At 35.0% G+C, this 20192-nt stretch overlaps 1 protein-coding gene across 1 annotated transcript; it reads right to left on the bottom strand.

The window, feature by feature from the left end:
* Positions 1 to 9657: 9657 nt before the first annotated feature.
* On the bottom strand, positions 9658 to 12839 carry LOC127874673 (uncharacterized). Its single transcript, XM_052419164.1, has 2 exons — positions 12740 to 12839; positions 9658 to 11147 (listed from the first exon to the last, which is right to left on the bottom strand). The coding sequence occupies exons 1-2, from the start codon at positions 12822 to 12824 to the stop codon at positions 9772 to 9774; spliced, it is 1461 nt and encodes a 486-aa protein (XP_052275124.1). The 5' UTR covers positions 12825 to 12839; the 3' UTR covers positions 9658 to 9771.
* Positions 12840 to 20192: the final 7353 nt, after the last annotated feature.

Raw genomic sequence — 20192 nt, 5'->3', positions numbered from 1 at the left:
CCTGTGCGGTCCAGGCGAGATGTTTCGTTGCGAGCGCATAGGTTCATGAGGAATCACGACATCACCGGCTTTGATTTCCTTGCCATCAACGAACAATCGGTCACGCACTAGAACCACCCGTTTTTTCAGATCCCGGAAATATTTGACGAGAGGATAAAGTTCACGTCTTTTGTGTTCGATTTCTTCCGGGAATTGTTCATTTATGCCAAATTTTGTTCCACGCATTAAATGTCCAGAACGGCGAACAGTTTCCCTATCTTTAAAATATGAGAATTTTGCGATAATGGGTCTGGGTAATTTCCGTGATGTGTCAGCATTGGTGGACACGTTCAAATTTAATGTCGGTCAGATGCAAACGTGCAGAGAGGATTTCAGACAATACGTTTTCAGTGTTTTCATACTGTTTTCCATATGCATTTGTGTTTAAAATCTCGTCAATATTTGTAAACACTAAATTGTCCCGCATTTCTCTGCATTTACTGTCAAGGAGCTGAGTTTTTATTTGGCAGTACTGATATTGGATGTCCATTAGAGATTCCTTTAAGCATTGGTTTTCGGTAGACAAATCATGGATAGTTTTAGAGTGTTCTGCTAGTTGTTTGTTCTGTTCAGATTGATTTTTCTTCACCGTATCATACTCGTCACTGAGGAACTGAGCAGTACTTTCAAGAGCATTTGTATTTTTTTCAACGCTAGTAAATCTGTGATCCTTGTCGTACAGTTTTACTTCAATATCTTTGATTGAGATTTCAATAGCATCCAGTTTGTCAAGTTTATCCAGTTTACCAATGCATTTTTCAATGTTGGCAATTTTTTCGAGATTTGTTTGCAGCATGTCAAATTTGTTCATCAGGGTATCAAATTCTGAGCTAGTGAGAGTAACCGTATCATGTTCACGTGCAGCAGAAAATATTCGCCCAGTATCTAGGTCGAGGTATGAAAGGTCACCCTCGTACATGCATGCTATACATGCTGGCAAATTCGACTCTACAGACATTTTCGATTTCATAATTAAATATCTGGCTTATTTCGCATTATTTTTCGACACATGTTCTTCTTAACTTTTATTTTAATTTATATTGAAATATATGTATAATAAGTTTTTTACACATTTTATATAAATTCATAAAATTCACAAAATCGTATAGTCTCGCTTTACACTAATTATGTCAAAACTTACCTTAGGGGAAAGGCGTGGTTTATTTTAAAGAGACAGAACTAAATTCAAAAGTAAATGGACGAAAAAAAGATATACAACGACAACATAACACGCAACAATACAATATTTCGATAAAAAAGAGAATAATCAATTAAACAAAACATTTAAATATTTTGTAAAATTTTGTTCGTGAGGTAAATAATTCTTTAAACTCATGCGAAAAAAAGTAATTGATTGTATGTTACAGCTGTCAACCAAGTGTTACTGCTTATAAACACTGGCTTTGTTCATATGCTTTACTGGTATTTCTGACCCTGGCGTGTTTATGTAATTTAAATAGAAGACTCGGCTGCTTAATAAGGATTGCATATTTTATTGGAAGAACGTCCATTTCTACACAGGGGTTTAGTAATTATTTTAATAACTTAAATAAATCTCTAGAACTGGATGATTTATGCAAGTGAAAATTAAAATGAGAAATATCTACAGAAAATCAGTTTGACCGAGGCACCTACTTTTTTGGGAATTTTAACGGAAGCAAACAACAAGTTTTGGCCTTATGAGAAAAGCTTCTAGACAGTATTGGTAAAAGCAAAGTATGCAAACCAAATCATTGTATTGGTTGCTGTGGCAACTGAGATACTTGGCAATTACATCACTGCTTTTTATTGTTATTTATTAATCAAGTAATATCAGAGACATTTATAGCAAAACATGTAAACTCTTAGTATTTTTAGGTGCGGCCTATGGCAATAACATATCAAACAAATGTCAGATGTGTCGGTTAATTAAATGAGCCTTGTTCTGAGAAAACTGGGCTTAATGCATGCGCGTAAAGTGTCATCCCAAATTAGCCTGTGTAGTCCGCACAGGCTAATCAGCGACGACACTTTCCGCCTAAACGTGATTTTTGGTAAGGAGGGACTTCCTTGAAACTAACAATACCATACAAGCGGAACGTGTCGTCCCAGATTAGCCTATGCGGACTGCACAGGCTAATCTGGGACGACACTTTAAGCACATGCATTAAGCCCAATTTTGTCAGAAACAAAGAAAGGTGACTAAAATTTACCTGTATGACTCGATTTCCCCGTTTCGATTTTATTTGTTTTTATGCCTCCGGTAGGGGGGCATATAGTAGTAGAACTGTCCGTCAGTCTGTCCGTCCGTCCGTTCGAAAACTTTGACATTGGCCATAACTTTTGCAATATTGAAGATAGCAACTTGATATTCGGCATGCATGTGTATCTCATGAAGCTGCACATTTTGATTGGTGAAATGTCAAGGTCATTCTTCAAGGTCAAAAGTAAAAAAATACACTCCAAGGGATGTAATAATCTTTTAAAGGGAGATAATTTCTTAACCTGCCAAATGATAACTGAAATTTAATTTCAAAGCTGCGCAATCGGGGGCATTTTGTTTGCAGGTCCGTACCTATATGAAGCCGTGAAGACGCGGATGCGACCTGTAAATAAACCTTGAATACACACACGGGGCATTGTGTTTCTGACAAACACATCTCTTGTTCAATCATTAGTGTCGGTCCCAATTGCGTTTATAACAATTTATCTTAAATGTTAATTTCGAAGTCGCACCCATCCACAAAAAGTCTGCCTTGGCAGGCACGCCCAGGTATGTAATTCCGCCTGTGATTGTTTGGCTTACAAAAAAGAGTTGATTTACGCATGCGTCAATATTCAGCATTACTTGGATGTGCTTCAAGTTTAAAGTGTATAGATTATTTCAGTATCATCAATACGTCATTTTTACCTACATATGAAATTCAAACATCCATTAACATGAATTGCCACTAATGCTGAGTCATAAGAGATTTTTCGATTTAAGTCTTTGAACTTAAAATTCATGTTAAGCACATATTTTACAATACGATTAAGTCATAATAATTGTTTAACCATATTCCTCGGCAAATTTTAATTGATCCTAGTGTGTGGTTGTTATTAATATTTACATGCATTCAACTTTAGCTGGCTTACATTCGAATCTATAATTACCAAATAACATTCTTTTAAAACATGTAGATCAATATAAATTATTGAAATTGTAAGTATTATAGAGTCATAATTCCGACATTCTATGATTATTTAGGGCACACCATTTCGTAAAATAGCACCAAAAAAGTAAGGTCAGTAAAAACACCACACAAGGTTCGGTTGTCTTTGCTTCATGTTAAATCTTTTTAATTGAACTTCAACTCATCATTTACACAAATGAACTATTACTATTCCGATTGTGCTTTTCGACGAGCTAATTTGTAAATAATACTATTTTTCTTTGATTTCTGAAAATAGTAGTTGAACCATGCCACATAACATCATAGTACATTGATTTTAATAATCTCTACATAAGTATTCGGGAACGTTCATGTTTACACATTTTATTCAACAATGGTGTTTTGTAACCGCATGTTTATTCATAACAATTAAAACAAGATAAGTATTGATGCAAAGTATCAAAGGGCGTCGGGAATTTCAGTGTAAAAGGCACTCAATGAAGTTATATGGAACGATTTTTTTTCTACTTTAAATATTAATATATTGGCCGATTATTTTAAACAAAATAGAAAAAGATACTGGTATAACCATTATCTATAATTTTGTGTTATAACCCCCAAATAACCATTTTTTATGATGCTGTGTTATAACCCCCAAATAACCACTATCTATGATTTTGTGTTGTAACCCCCAACTATTTCATAGTTCATTTTATTTACATTAATTCCTTTTTTTACTGGCATCCGTGTGCAGTTTTCATTAATGGAACAGAACTGTGTAGGTTTTAAAAAATCTGCTTCATCTTGTAAGCGTAATTTCATATTTTTCTCAACTTCAAGGGGAGATGATTCTGAACTTATTCTTACGTTGCTCATTTACAATAGGGGTTGAGTACTCATTGATATGAAAACACTGTAAAAGTTTGAAAAAAAAATTGAATGAAAACTGTAAATTGCATAAAGAAGCTGCATTTCACAATACTTTGAAATTCAGTAAAAGATCAAAATAGATTTATTGCTCCGATATTCATCATTTTCAATAGGATTCGAGTAATACTGATATGAAAACACTTAACAAGTTTGGAAAGATTCAGACGAAAGTTGTGAAATCTTTTAAACAAGTGGAAATTGTTAATTTTGTCAAATTCAATAAAAAAAAATCTGGACTTATTGTCCCGATGTGTATCATTTTTTATGAGGTAAATATGCTCATTGATATGAAGACACTGTAAGTTTGGAAAGAATCTGATGAAAAATGTTGACATAATCACCTAACCAAGCAGTTTTTCACCTTTATTTTTAAATTCAAAGAGACATCATCTGGACTTATGGTCCGATATTACTCATATAGAGAGTTTGGGTTGGGTCCTCATTGATAAAAAGACCTGTGCAAGTTTGGGAACAATCGGATGAACATTTTGGACTTCGAACAACGATTTTATGGAATTATGGACGTAATGGTCGGATAATGCTAAAGGGCCCATACCACCTGGATAGTAATACGTGTCGCGCTTCGCGCTCTATATGTGGTTCTTAAAAAATCTCCGAGGAGTGCTTGACTCTAGGGAAACGGGTTGCCGGGACACAGCTCCTCCTTGATAAGCGGCTGCTTCCTTTATCGCAACTCATTGTTACAATCAATAATACGTGTCGCGCTTCGCGCTCTATATGTGGTAGGGAATAGTACTTAGAGCCTATGATAGACAACCATAAAAATACATGGATAATAGATGTGTTGTTTGCATTTATTTGTTAATATAAAAACACGTGTATTTTTTTAAAGATATTTAAGTGATGTAAGAAATTTTAATTAACGTTGTCACCACGCGGCATCCATTAATATTAATAAAAATGTCCAATTGTAGTTAAATGGATTTCAAAATGTCTACATAAAATAAAGCTTTATTATATTTATTAACCTGACTGAAAAAAATTGTCAGCCGCCGAACTGTTCCGTTCGTGCCGAACCCGGGATCAACCGGGGGCCTTTAGATGATTGTTGCGTAAACAACTTCAGTCCAGTGCTTTCCCAACTGAGCTATTCCGGCTGACATCATTTATGTACTGCTATTTGGTGAAGTTGTGTATAGCGATCGTTATTATATGTCTATTAATAAACTAATACATTGTACGTTTTCGTTCCACTACGCCTTCTAATAAGCTTGCTTGCGCGATAGGTCGTCAAATATCGTACTACATTGATTCTCCACTAAATAAGCAAATTAGAAAAACCACAAAATAATTATATTTTGATTATGTTTTGTTTTTATACAAAACCAGAAAGTTTCGCGTATTTTCCCAGTCCCTGTGATCTTTCCCCTGTGATCAGTTGTGGATCAGTTATTAATTAAAACAATTAGCTTTGCATTATTGGCAATAAATGTTGTAATAAATGTAATAGGCACAAATGCAGTACTTATTTACACTAATTTATACAAAAAATCACCACTATGCAAGATATTCTTAAAACAAAAATATATACATTGATCCGTAAAATAACTTCTCCTCCCATAAGCGAAAAAAAATGCATTACATACTAGTCGCCGCTCTCCAGAGCGACGCCAATGATGAAAAGTACAACAAAGAGAATCGCTATTTCGAACTTTCGTATTACGAGATATTTCAAACAAGTCGTGTTCGAGAAAACTATGCATAATGCATGTGCGTTAAGTGTCGTCCCAGATTAGCCTGTGCAGTCCGCACAGGCTAATCAGGGACGACACTTTCCGCCTAAACTTGATTTTTGGTATGGAGGGACTTCATTGAAACTAAAAATTCCATAAAAGCGGAAAGTGTCGTCCCTGATTAGCCTGTGCGGATTGCACTGGTTAATCTGGGACGACACTTTACGCACATGCATTATACCCAGTTTCCTCAGAACGCGGCTAAAACTATCCCTGATACATACTTCGAAAACAAAACTGCTCAATGCAAAACAATCCTGAATTGAAAAGTTTGACATGAAACCACAATTTAAGGTTTATTATATAATTTATTTATGTAACTAGTTGATGTGTATGAAAGAAGTTTATATTATTACATTTCATATGCATTGCAAATCTTTGACAGCATGAGTTTAAGAAGTTTTTGTTATAGTACATTTCCCATAAACATGTAAAAATTAATAGAGCGCAAAAATACTGAATATGACACATAAAACAAACAATCCAAATGAGAAGACTTTAAAGTGGCCGTTTCACAGATTTTGGCATATTTTGAAGTTTGTCATTAAATGCTTTATATTGATCAATGTAAAAATTGGATCTTTAAAGCTCCAGTAAAAAATCAAGAATAAAATTAAAAAAAGGAAAAAAAGTAGCCGGAACAAGGGCTCGAACCAGTGACCCCCGGAGTCCTGGAGTTAGTCTGAAGTAAAAACGCATTAGCCCTCTCGGCTATTCCGCCGCGAATACACAATTTAAGTATTTTATTCGTTATATAAGCAATCATCGTAGTTTCGTAAATTTAAACGACAACAACAGAACTCTCCAAATTATTCAATCGTTTCGCGTTGCAACGCTTTATAATTTTTAGGTTTTCAAATCGTCAAAAGATACATATAATGGCTATATTGGACTATGGTAGATGTTCAGTAATACTGTTACCTCACAAATATCATAACTTAAAAGAAAATTTGCGAATCTAAAACAACTTTTTTCAATTTTGTCAATTTACCAAACCGTGAAAAGATCCCTTTAAGATAAAGACGTACAAAAAAGTGATCTCCGTTAAGGAGTGAACAAAAAAAAAGTTGTGCAAAAAAGCAGGCGTCTTTCAACAAGTAAACATTAGTTCATGTATTTTGAACTACCAATATGGTTATTTTAAGTCCAATAAACATGCAGTTAATGGCCCATCTTCTGGACCTTGTTTATATATGTTAATTATTGTCTTGTTGCTTTCGAAAAAAAAATGCATCATGTTCGTCGTCTGGAATATCACGTTTGCAATAGAAGTGATGGCAGTATTAAGAACAATATTCTGGTTTGTCGATAATTAAGTATCTGTACAAAACAATGCAAATAAACATGTTGTTTGTCGCTGAACTTTCCAGTAATATTCTGCGATGGTCAGTCATTGAACTAAGCCGTAGGTAAAACTAGAACAATTGGATAGCACCACTATTTATTTAACATCAGTATGACTATTTTTATATTGATTACAGATGTACACGAGTTTGCTGTTTGTATAGTCTTTTTTGTGTTTAGTTGTCGCAAGATTTAAGTAATATTAGGTTTATCTGGCTCTCTCACAAATACACTACTTTCATTTGTAATTGTATTGCATACCTTTCTCGAAACTAGACCTTGACATATGTGAACGAGTATTGCATACCTTTCTCGAAACTAGACCTTGACATATGTGAACGAGGAAAAATACTCAAAATTGTCAACTGAATGGACTCTGGTCTTTTATTAAAACATTACTTATTTTACTGCAAATAATAACAAAATAATTTAAAATGTCTTAAAATTTTAGTATTATTTATTCTAATAAATGTTAATATATTAAGTCAGTTTACTGTTAATACAATTTTTTACGAAACCTACCGAAAAAGCGTGTGGCTCAATGTTTTTTGCGTGATAATAGTGATTTTCTTAAGAAAGCTTGCTCATGTTTTATCCAGAAAATGGGCGACAGCCCCAAAACGACCAACGCCCAAGAATATCTTCAAACAATAACATTAAATGACCAGTTTTGTCTCGTTCTTTAAAAAGCACCCGAGATCCCAGTCTATGAAATGCGCTCTATGGATACAAGGAGGCAATCGCAAAAGAATTTCCGCCTCATTAGAATCTCATACAGATTTTACAAAATATAATAATTCGTGAATATTTGACGATAATAGAAACCAAATTCATGGGTAAAAACAATCACGTCGCGTTCAGAAGTATAAAAATCATTACCCCGAGACATAAAGTGTCCCAATTTTCAAGAAAAAGGTGGAATACATTAACAAAAACAATGTTTAATTGTTAAAAAGAAATCATTTAAGCTGGCTTAAATCAGCAGTCTAACAATAAGGTATTCATGTTTGGAGGAAGAAATTTGAAAGATTACTTTAGTTAACTATTTTGTAAAAATCTGTGAACTTGAGAAATGGAACATCTACAATTGGAAATAACAAACACCAAGAATATCGAACAACAGTGTCTATTGTTTGAATCCTCAGATTGTTATGCATTCAGAATCGTTAATGGTTGCATAAGTGGACACTCTTGCATGCAAGCACAGATCAAAATTCAATAGAGAATGTCACTAGTAGATTCCAGATAACATATTGATGGATTACATCACTATGCTCTCTTGGCAATGGATCGAATTTGTGTTTAGTTGCTAGTATGATCCTTTTGTAATTTGTATTGCAGTAGTGTTACATTCTTAGTTTGGTGCCTTGTAAAATGATTGTAGATAGCATGGTCCCTACCTTATATTTATTGAAGTTTTGTTTCGTAGTAAGTATGTTCCCTTCGCATTTGATTGAAGAGGTGTTCAGTAGAATGTATGGTCCCCTAGCATGTTAGTCATGTCGTGTTTCGTACTTAGTATGGTTTATTGGATTGATTGAAGAACTGTTTCGAAGTAAGTATGTCCTGTTTGCAATAGCTTGAAATAGAACTACAGTAATTTGTATCACGCCGGTTGTTTGGTCCTTTCGGATATTAGTTAGTAATATTTTGTTTTTAATACAATCATTATTATGATCACTGTAAACAAAAAAATACCATCATTATACATGGACCGCGCGTAGATTGTATGTTTTTAACCAAAGAACACTGAACTGTTGTATGATATATCTTAGTTTCAACGTGGTCGTATTACAAGTAGGGTTTATACTACTTGCTGTTATTTCCCTATACCATTGCCACCGTAGGAACATTGAAAAAACTCGCTATGTTATATTCAGAAATGGGCGACTGCCCCAAAACGACCAAATTATATACATCTTTAAACAATCCCATTAAATTAGTGTCGCTATACCTGTCGGTTGGGCTAGTAGAAAACCATTACAAATAACGTTAATAATAATTGGAAAATAATAATTATAATTTATCATGACGCTAAACTGTTTATTTTCTAACCCAATAAACACGCATCAATGAGAAAATAGAACTTATTTTTAAAGTACTTAAAGTAACTTATAGACTAAGACACCCAGGAGAGCGCAGACGTTTGTACACGTGTTTCGCACCTAGGCGACCAGGGATCGCTCATATCTATGCATTTAAATGTCGCGATGGCGCTAAACGATTATTGCTGGCTCGATACTATGTATTTACATGTACATGTCAATGCCTGACCCGATTGTGTCAGTTTCCGATAACAAGCCTTTTTTTGCATAACAGACAAATATTGAATAGCCACATGTATATAGGATGTTGCTGGTACTTTCATTGTTTTTGTTGATATTTTGGACGAATATCATGAAATACACAACAAGAGCTTTTCTTTTACAAACAATGTTAGGATATAATACATAACAACAAACACAAATAATTAAATTATCAAATAGAAATAAATCAGTTATGTATGTGTCTAATTTAATTATAAATACACAGGACACGCTGTCATGCCGACGTTAATAAGTGTTTTGTTTCCTTTAAAATTCGGATTCATCATAAAAGTCCAGCTCATTGATTCTCTTGCTTAGGTCGACATCTTGAAACCCAAACGAGTCGATGGAAGGGGAGTCCGGAAGTGCAGTGGCGCTGTCGGCGTCCTTGACGCGCATGACTACCGGTTCACCGTTAGCGTGCGCCACCAGGTAGACAGTGTCTGATGCACAGGAGTCCATCGAAGAGACGCTCTCGGGGCGCGCTCTTCCGGTCCTCTCGACGTCGTGTGAAATTACGGGAGACTGGAAGCTTTCGCTGAACGCGGAGTCGCTGCTTGCGTAAGCTGAGAACTGCGAATGCACCGACGCACGAGATTCCCGACCCATGTGAAATTTGCTTTCGATGACGGATATTATTCGGTTCATGCAAGCGCCGTGGTACATTTGATGATATGTCAAAGCGAGCCCGTATTCTTCACAGAGTACTTGGTCGATATCAATGTTTTCTGGATCAGATGCGACCCAATTCGATGCCGGCGCCGGCGTGCCCGGATATGATTGCGAGCGGCTACCGGAAGGAGATACATAAGGCAGTGTAGAAACATTTCGACGCTGTTGTTCCGCACTGAATACCATTACAGGGGAGAGAAGATTGCTAGTTCGAAGTCGCGACGATCGAGCAGATTGTACGAGTGGGAATGTTTTTTCCTCAGTAAAGGTTTCTTTTAAGTCATTTTCGTGCTCGGTATACTTAAAAACGTCGCTTTCATTCTCCGACTCGTTAATCTCGAATTCCATGTCCCTTACAAACACAATGGACATATTTGCCGCTATAGCCTTCGACAGCATCTTACGACACTCCTCGCTGGCAAATGATTTACTGTCCAGAAGGAAGACAAACACGCCCATTTTCAGCTCGTCGATTTCATTCGCACAAGCACCGTTAATATCACCTGCGGGATGACATATGATGGAAAATTTACAACTGAGGTTCACGATCAAACGGTGCCACTTGTCATTGTCCACGTCCCCGCAGATGCGGATGGGCAGACGAGTGCTCGTTTTGTTCTTGTCAATGACGTCATTGTCCGCGTGCGAAACAAAAATCTTTGGTAAAGTGGTATCCGTTTGAGCTCCCATGCGACGATTCGGCGATTTTGCTGCTTGGTATCCGCGGCAGACGAGTTGACGTGATTCCACGAAGCGCCTTAGGTTCCAGCACGTCTCCTGGTAGAGTAATGACGGATACGTTTCTAGTACGTTCAGTAAGCTGTCCAATGTGGCCTTGTGTTTCCGGAGCCAGCAGGCGGCGTGGCGATGCGACAAGCGGCTTGGCCTGGGATGGAGCCATTTAGGGGTGGGCAGGCTAGGGATTGGGCGATTTTCCCGACCCCCCGAGGAAGACATTGTGTCAGAAGGGTCTGAAAATCAAACAAGAAATATTACATCTGACTGAACACGCTAATATGGAGTTTATTGCCTATGTAATGCGAAAATGCTGTAAGCAGACAGAAACCTACATAATCGATAGAGCGTTGGTTAGCACTTACTTGCGTGAGTCAGTTAAACATCAACTGTATATAACGCGGAAGCAATAAAACAAAAGTGGTTTCCTTTTTTTTCTCGAAATGTCTCGTACTCTTTTGCGTTTGTTCCTGCTTTTTGCAATTAAGTATGTGCCCCTTCAAGATTTACTATTTGTAGCGGATAAACTTATATAAGCCAGACACGCTATGGGCTTATTCATTGTTGAATATCGTAAAACGTTCATGAATATCGCATTCCTTGCATGTTTTTGAACGAATTTCATTTTAGTACGAACATATACTTTCGAATGTGCTAATACTCTTTAACTTGTTAAGATGCACTATATAAATTTGTAAACATGATTTACGACAAGCAATATTATGTTCAAATCAACCAGAATATTCCCGATTTTCAGAGTTAATATGTTTTTTTTATACTGCTTATTTTCAGACATGATATTTACAGCGATAATATGTATTGATATGTTAAAGGTGCCTTTTCACAGATTTTGGCATGTTTTGAAGTTTGTCATTTAATGCTTTCTATTGATAAATGTAAACATTTGCTCTAAAAAGCTCCTGTAAAAAAAACAAGAATAAAATTTAAAAAAGAAAAAAATTAACCCTCAACAGGGCTCGAACCACTGACACCTGGAGTCCTGGCGTAAAAAGTCTCCAACTTAGACCTCTCGACCATTCTTCCGCATTAAAAGTCCGATGTATTTTATACTATATATAAGCAATCATCGTAGTTTCACAAAATATAGCGAAAACAACAGAACTCTCCAAATTATTCAATCGTTTCGCGTTGCAACGCTTTATAATTTTCAGGTTTTTAAATCGTCAAAAGATGCATATAATGGCTATATTAGAGCATGGTAAATGTTCAGTATTACTGTATCCTCACACGTATCATAACTTAATCGAAAATTTGCGAATCTGAAACAACTTTTTTAAATTTTGTCAATTTACCAAAACGTGAAAAGGCCCCTTTAATTAACATGAAAGTGCACATATAACACTAAAATAAACTGTACATGCATACTATTACAAATAAACTAATGAATGATAGGTGGTAAGCATGACACAAAAAAATGATGCCGATTGTGATGAATCATGAATGAAAATAAATATGTTTATATATGTATATATAGAACAACGTTTGCAAGTGAACCATTTAATAAAAGGCATCGAAAGTGTAAACGTTACCTATAATAGCAATGCATGCAATAAATAGCATAAGATACATGCTATTCATAATTCAAACTCAATGCATACCAACATTCAATTAATAACAATATTTTAAATTTAACAAATAACTCCAAAACACAATTAAAATGTAAATTTAAGTTAGACTTAATTTAGCACAAACGTTCTAAGGACAGTGCGTATCGAAATGCAAAAGAATGTGCAAAATACTAAGGACATTTTTATTATTCATATATACATTAGACATGCATTACTTGCACCAAGTAAAAACATATCACCTTGTAAATCCAGCGAGGAATTCAACGTATGTCCACAATTTTCCTTTTTAAAAAAGTTTTTCACCCGCTTCGCCAAGCTCTTCATGGCGGATGTATCTCGTTAGCGTCAGATGTTTACTGGCGAGAGTCGCTTTTGCAGTCCTTTATATACATTGCCGCTGTCTGCATGCAAGTCAATCACAGCCAATGGCGATGGACGACGAGCGAGCGATTGTCAGCAGGTAATACATTCCCAGTTAAGTCGCAGTAATATCGAACGGATCCAGTGGTCATAACATATAAGTATTGTCAAAAGCACAACAGTGGTGGTCGCAGTGGTGTTGTGAATATGCAGTCCGCTAAGCGATCTTTGTTTACTTTGTTTATGTGCACTATATAAATGTATAATCATGATTTACGACAAACAATTACATGTCACGGGTTCGATGCCCACTGTGGGAGCGTTCTTAAGATGGCCCATGTAGACAGCAAGTACTGGTTAGTCACTGGAAACGGACACGAGAGCATTCGAAATAAGCCTAAGGCTTTCAATGCAATCGAATCAAAATAACAGACCATACGTGCATAGATTTGTGTGTCTATGCACCACTGTCATGCACATTAATATGATTTTTGTTAACCTTTCATTTTGCTACTGTGACCAAATTTTGTTATCAGTGTTATGTTTGACATTTGTAAATATATATTAAACGATTTGTTCTAAGATATTTAAAAATGTAATTAGGGTTGCGGGGTCGTTTTCAAAATAATGTATGGGCAAACAATCCACACAAATATTATTTATGTACACGGTTCCCAAGCGAAACAACCACTTTGTTCAGGAGGTTGTCTATGTTCGCGTTTCATCAACCCATTTATGCCTAGTAGACCTCCCATCCTTCTAAATTGGATCAAATTATTTTCAAAATTAGGGATGTCTAGTATATTTAGTTCTATATTTAGAATAGTTCTTACCGAAATTCCTTTAAGCATGCGGCGTCTCATCTTGGTCTACGCTGTTTGCCAAGGCATTTTTCTAGACGCTAGGCATAAATGGGTTAAATGCGCGTGGTGTTAACTTAAAAAAAAAGTAATAGCAAATAGAGATGATGCTGACAACAACAAAAATACTTTGTTAGATTGTTTCAATGAAAAATAGTCACTTTTTATAGACAATATTGGCATAGAGAATAAAATCAGTATCCAATTACGATGTCGAGAGGCGATTTAAATATCGGGTTGAAATAATAAACGCTAAGTACACTCTTTACAAAATACCTAAACATATGTAGGCGAGTGTTATACATTCTAAACTCTACTAATTGTCAATCTGAGTGTGGCACAGAACTTTGATCCCCTCTCGGGGATCTTCCCCAAAGTCACCAAGTACTGGTTATAGGCCCAGGAAACGGACTCGAGAGCGCTTCTATAAATTCGAGGCTTTCGACGCAATCGAGCTAAAATAGTAGGTTTAAACATAACTATGAATTTGCCTTTATGCGAATAACGTGTGTGATCTGTACAAAACAAGACATGCTAGTCTAAATTACAAACTAAGAACAAATTAATTAATTAATTTTGATAAACTTCATATCACAAAATTCTATAAACTAATGTATCTTATACTATGTTAAAAAAAGGCTTAATATGGTGCTTACTGGAAAATTGTATCATATTTTCATACAAAACGGACAAAGTTGCAGAGACATTAATTTGACGTCAATATGATTTTGTGTTGCACTAAAATGATTTGAAATAATAATCATTCATTACAACTTGAAATTGAATATTTTATATAATATTATATACATATTTTATATTATTATTTTTATTATTTATTTTTCCCCCAATAATTGAGAAGATTCCTATTCCTTTACAAACAATAAATTATCAACGCGCGTACGATTTAATTTGCACGTTGTAAAACTGTGATAAGAATGTTTTTTAAGTGTGAAACAAATACGTTGCAAGTTTAACTGAAACAACACAATACAACAACACCTTAACACCGTTTATTATCAGGCACTCGTCCCTCGCCACGTGTTAGAAGAAAACAATCATGGAACACATGTAGTATGTAAACAATAAACAAAACGTAAAATGGCAAACATACTCAATATGCCAAGCCTGTCAACGTATATCGCTCTTGAAGTGCAGTCGCCGGTAGCGATCTAAACAACAATCGACCACTAATTCATTATTACTTGTCTGTTAATAGTCTCGGGTGACCATGGAAACGTATTGCGTCTAGAATTGTTTTGTGTTAAAGCCAATGCGATGATATTTAATGAATATTTCACAATAGTAAGCAATCCACGCGAAAGTGTTCGACACTATACTGTATTAGAAGATGATTTCCATTTGAAGTACAAATTAGATTACAACTCGTTTGGGAAGCGTGGTTGGGTATTTGACGTATAAATAACAGTACAAAATACGTGGTAGAGTAATATAGGTCAAGCATTTTACAGTTCAATATAATCAATGCAATACACTATCGTAACATTTTAAATACAATTACTACGATATAACTAACATTCTAACTTCAAATGTGAATGGTGCATTTTATCACATATCTAAATAAGAATACGACATGATGTATACACAGGATAACCCTTAAAGCCTAGACATGATGTATACACAGGATAACCCTTAAAGCCTAGACATGATGTATACACAGGATAACCCTTAAAGCCTAGACATCTACACATGCATGAGCTTATTTCCAACGGGTCCCTGGATTTAGTCAAACAGATCTTATAAGTGACTATAAATATATAGTTTTTTCAGTTTTTAGTATGTAAACGACATGATCTTACAAATTATTTTTTTTTATAGTAAGTGAGTCTTTCAAAAGTTGACATGATAATACACAGACACATACAAATGAGCATAAGAGTAAGGAATTTCATAAAATAAAATAAATCTAAAAGTAAAAATACATGGAATTCTCGTCTACCTTCATTTCATTTAATATATGTTTCTTAACAAGTTTCTTAAAAGTAAATTTCGATTTGATGGACTTTATATTATAAGGTAATGTATTCCAATCCTTAATACTATTGTAGTAAAATGAAGAACTAGTAAAGCCACCAACTTGAGGTACATAAGGATTTACTCTTGATATATTCCCATACTGATGGACATCTGTACATTTGACAAAATTGTCTTTCATATAGCTTGGACATTTATTGTAAAAAATCTTATGGATATGGTTATGTCGGAGTTGCTTGCATCTTTGCTCAACGTTCAATAAACCAAGATCTTCAAAATTCGATACACCAAGTGATGTTCTACGATTGGAAATATTAATAAAACGAACCATTTTATTTTGGAAAATTTGTAGCTTGTGCTAGAGCTGTTTCGTTAGCCCACAATATCAAAAGGTGGATGCATAATCTAAATGGCATTGTATTAAATAATAACATAAGTTTCTTCTAAGACTTTTATTTAAAAAGGCACTTTGTCTATATACAACTTTAAGTCTAGAGCTAACCTTCTTGACGATATTATTTACAATAGAAGTACCAGACAAATCCGCATCCAAAATCGAACCAAGATATTTTACATGCGTCTGAGATTTTATAACATGATCATTACATTGTTTTTTAAAATTGTCCACCTAAGTGAGTTAACGTTTCGAACCAAAAAAAAAACACTATGTTTTGCCTAGATGGAGGGATAGCTTATTTTCCATTAACCACTTACTACAGGACTCGAGCTCTTTGCCTAAAACTTGACTGATGGAACTAGGATCTTTATGTGAATACAAAATTGCACTATCATCAGCATAAAGTATTGATTTACAGTTGGATGATATACTTGTTTTCATATCATTAATGTAAGTCAAAAACAAGAGAGGACCCAGTAAACTCCTTTGGGGAACTCCACACACAACCGATTCGAAAACCGATTTAGCGACATTAACATGTACAGACTGCGTTCCATCAGTTAGGTACGAGCGAAACCACTCCACAGACTCCACTCCCATCGCACGAAGCTTTCGACACAGTATGTCAAGATCTACAGTGTCGAATGCCTTCTGTAGATCCAACATAATCCTACCAGTAAACAAGCCCTTAGAGGTCTGCCCACGTATATGATCCGACAGGTGAATAAGACAGGAGTCAGTGGAGTAGTTCCCCATGAAGCCACTCTGATGCTCATACAACAGACCGTGCTTCACTAAAAAGGATTTCAACTGGTTGAATACAGCTCTCTCTAAAATTAATATTTAGAAAAATATCATGTTCAAAAATAATTATTTGATGAACACTTAACTGGGTTCTCTAAGAATCAATCTGGTTCGAAAAGTAGTTGCAGATAATTACCCAACACATTTCATGTTAATCTATCTCGAATTTTATGTTGAGATTCAAATTCTTAATCTGTCAAATACTTTTTGCGTGTAAGAGCATACACACACACATTTTCGGAAAAATGTTCTAGTTACAATCTTCCACTGTTTACATTTGTAATCCTGTTAAAATTATTAAATGACATATTAACTTAAAAATGTTAACATTTAAACTTAGCAGAAAGTGATTTCTTTGTCAGGCATATTATCATCAAATTATAATCATACGTGTTCCTACAAATGCCCTTAACTTCACCTTTGCGACAATTGCACCATCATAACAATAAAACATTCAGTTTGTCTATATACAATTTAATAATTCAAATACAAAATTACTTAGTATCTATATACTATGTATCGCCAAAGAAATCAATGTTAACGTTTTCATAATAACTCCTATTGTTTTAATCACACGAGAAATTATGATGAAATTATAACGCAGTGTATTGTGTGTCAAGACGCTAACAAGAATATTCAACGATGTAACAAGATATTAAAAGATCTGACTTCTTACATTGTTATGTGATTTAGGATTCTTGATTGAGGTTTCCGTTTATATCACTTCAGCAACCTCTCCACTCCCAGTTGTTAATCAGCCTTAAAATGCTGCCAGAAATGCCAAACGTAATTCATTTAGTTAATTACTGTACCGTATGGATGGGGATTAAAAACCGTATGACGTAATTCAGTAATGAACAGCACCTAGCACATGCATCGTTATACGAAAGTGCACTCCGTCAGTATTAGTATATGCGCAGGCAAACCAAAGCTGGCGTTCCGTGAACTTCAGTCAAAACACATTTTTAAAGTACCTGCAAATTGAGGACAAATATGTTCTGTACATTTTTAAAGTACCTGCAAATTGAGGACAAATATGTTTTTTGTGCAGAAGCAAAGGGGTAGCTTAGACATTTCAGATTAGCCTGTGTAGTCCGCGCATGCTTATCAGGGACGACACTTTCCGCTTTTGAGGTATTTTTCGTTTACAGAAAGCCTCTTCTTGGCAAAAATCCAGTTTAGGCGGAAAGTGTCGTCCCTGATTAGCCTGTGCAGTCCCTCGGACGATACTTTACGCACATGCATTAAACCCCTTTTCACATTGCTGGGCCCATTTTAGTTAATAAAATACCGCCTCAGATGTTGAACGACGTTTAATTATCACATGATTTTACAACGGCAAACATAGCATCGGGTATATCGCCACGTTAAGATCATGACCAGAACGACTTAAAATCCTAAGATATAATCCCAATACAAAATATAAAGTTGAAAAACTACGTTCAACAAAAAGAAGATAGTGTCCTCGTCTTATGTTCCATGTTATTCTTTGCGTGCAATTAACTGTGAACCTGTTAGTTAATATACTTTTCGGCGTTTGAAATTTATTGAATGAGTTGAAAATTACTTTCCCTTCAGTATGTTATTTGCCACTAGGGGGCGCTTTCGAAGCACGAGGATATGCATGCGTTAACAGTTTGTCATTTTTTGTCATTCAGCCTTGGAAACTCGCATAGTGTATATGTTATTTTTATAGTAATTTGTTAATTATTTCATATTGTGGAAATGATATATGGAATTGAGTAGTTGATGCATGTATCAAACTAAATTTACACAGGATGATACTGTCTGATGACTGAGTAAAGATTGTATAATCATGTGCAATATTATGTGATGTATATTGTATTATGGTTGTTATGATGTTAAGGTTCATGTAGAGGCTTCATTTTGAAAAATATGGGACCCCTAGCATTGAACTCAAATTTGACTAAGGGAAGAGTGCCATATTGAAAATGTATACATATATGCTTTAAATGATGTTTTTTTTTCAAACTGCTACCAATTTTGTACATCAACGTATCATAACATCCACAAAATCAATCAAAATACAAACCGATTTTAACACTAAAATATACATTATTTTCAAAACTCTGAATCCTGTTTATTCCACGTATTTCGGCGGAAAATTATATAACTAGTGAATAATATCGACATTGACAAGGGCAAGTTACGCTTAAATACTAAAAAAAGTTTACATATCTAGAAATACTTAAACTCGAACACATGTCATTTCATCACCATGGGGGCAGCCATTTTTAAATTAATACAATAGAAAAAAAACATGCTCAAAACTCACTCATCGCCCAATTGACATTCCAAACGGTTGACGATGACAAATGCATTGGATTGTAATCTTTCCGTTGATGTTTGCAAACTGCACGATCAGACCTCATAAACACTCAAAAGAATAACTATGTAAGAAGCATTTCACCAATGTTTACAATCGTTGTCAAATCACATGTACTTAATTATTGCGCATAAAATAGTACGCTTACAGACTGACAGAAAGATCGATACGTAACTCCGTTCAATTCAGCACGGTATACTATTCTATTGATAATATATAATAATACATCGCTTTAACAATCTAAAAGTGGAAATAATTCTTTAAAACGGAGTTTTTAATAACGAAAGTGAAAAAACGGAAGTTGGATGGATATTCTGCGAGATGCACTTCGGCTCCATATAAAAACAATACAAATAAACTAAAAAAGACGCGTGGGGGACGATTTTCAGCTGGAAAATATTTGAAATAGGGTAAGTGATGATATCTCTACGTGGTCATTTCTGTTATTTAGTGCGATCTCTTAATGATTAATGTTAATAGTTGTTTTACTAGCTGCCACCCAAATGTCAAAATAAGTATGTGTTTTCTCAGGTATGTGTATACACATACCCGGTTTTCTCACCACTGCACGTGGTTTCGACCGATTTGTTTTGCACGTTTTTCTACGGATCACAGCGATGGCCACGCTTTCAAAATGGGTAGAAGGAATCGAAATATAAAATCAATCGTTTTGCCAATGTCTTTATATTCCTTTACAATTTTATATGTCGTCTGCAATCTATTTCAATTTGAGATGGTTTAAAATTTGCAATTTGGTTGAGAGGTAAATAACAAAATTGTTAAGCCTTTGAAATAGAATTGTGACTCTTTTTATCCACCATACCTGGATTTTTAAAAAGTAGTTACGTTTTAGTTATTTTTAGAACTTTGTTTAGGATATTTATCCAAAAACGGCAGTTGAATAAAAACTCATTTGTTGTTTTTTGACAATA

This window comes from Dreissena polymorpha, chromosome 3, assembly GCF_020536995.1.
Source record: "Dreissena polymorpha isolate Duluth1 chromosome 3, UMN_Dpol_1.0, whole genome shotgun sequence".
NCBI lineage: Eukaryota > Metazoa > Mollusca > Bivalvia > Myida > Dreissenidae > Dreissena > Dreissena polymorpha.
Note: the sequence above shows the minus strand (reverse complement) of the source record. Positions and strands in the feature narration are given on the sequence as shown.

What these genes read in the sequence shown, in the direction of transcription:
- LOC127874673 (XM_052419164.1), bottom strand. Translation starts at nt 12,824, where the DNA reads ATGAAGAGCTTGGCGAAGCGGGTGAAAAACTTTTTTAAAAAGGAAAAT. An exon ending in TTCCTCGCTGGATTTACAAG is followed by an intron (nt 11,148 to 12,739) that starts GTGATATGTTTT and finishes TTTGATTTTCAG; the next exon opens with ACCCTTCTGACACAATGTCT.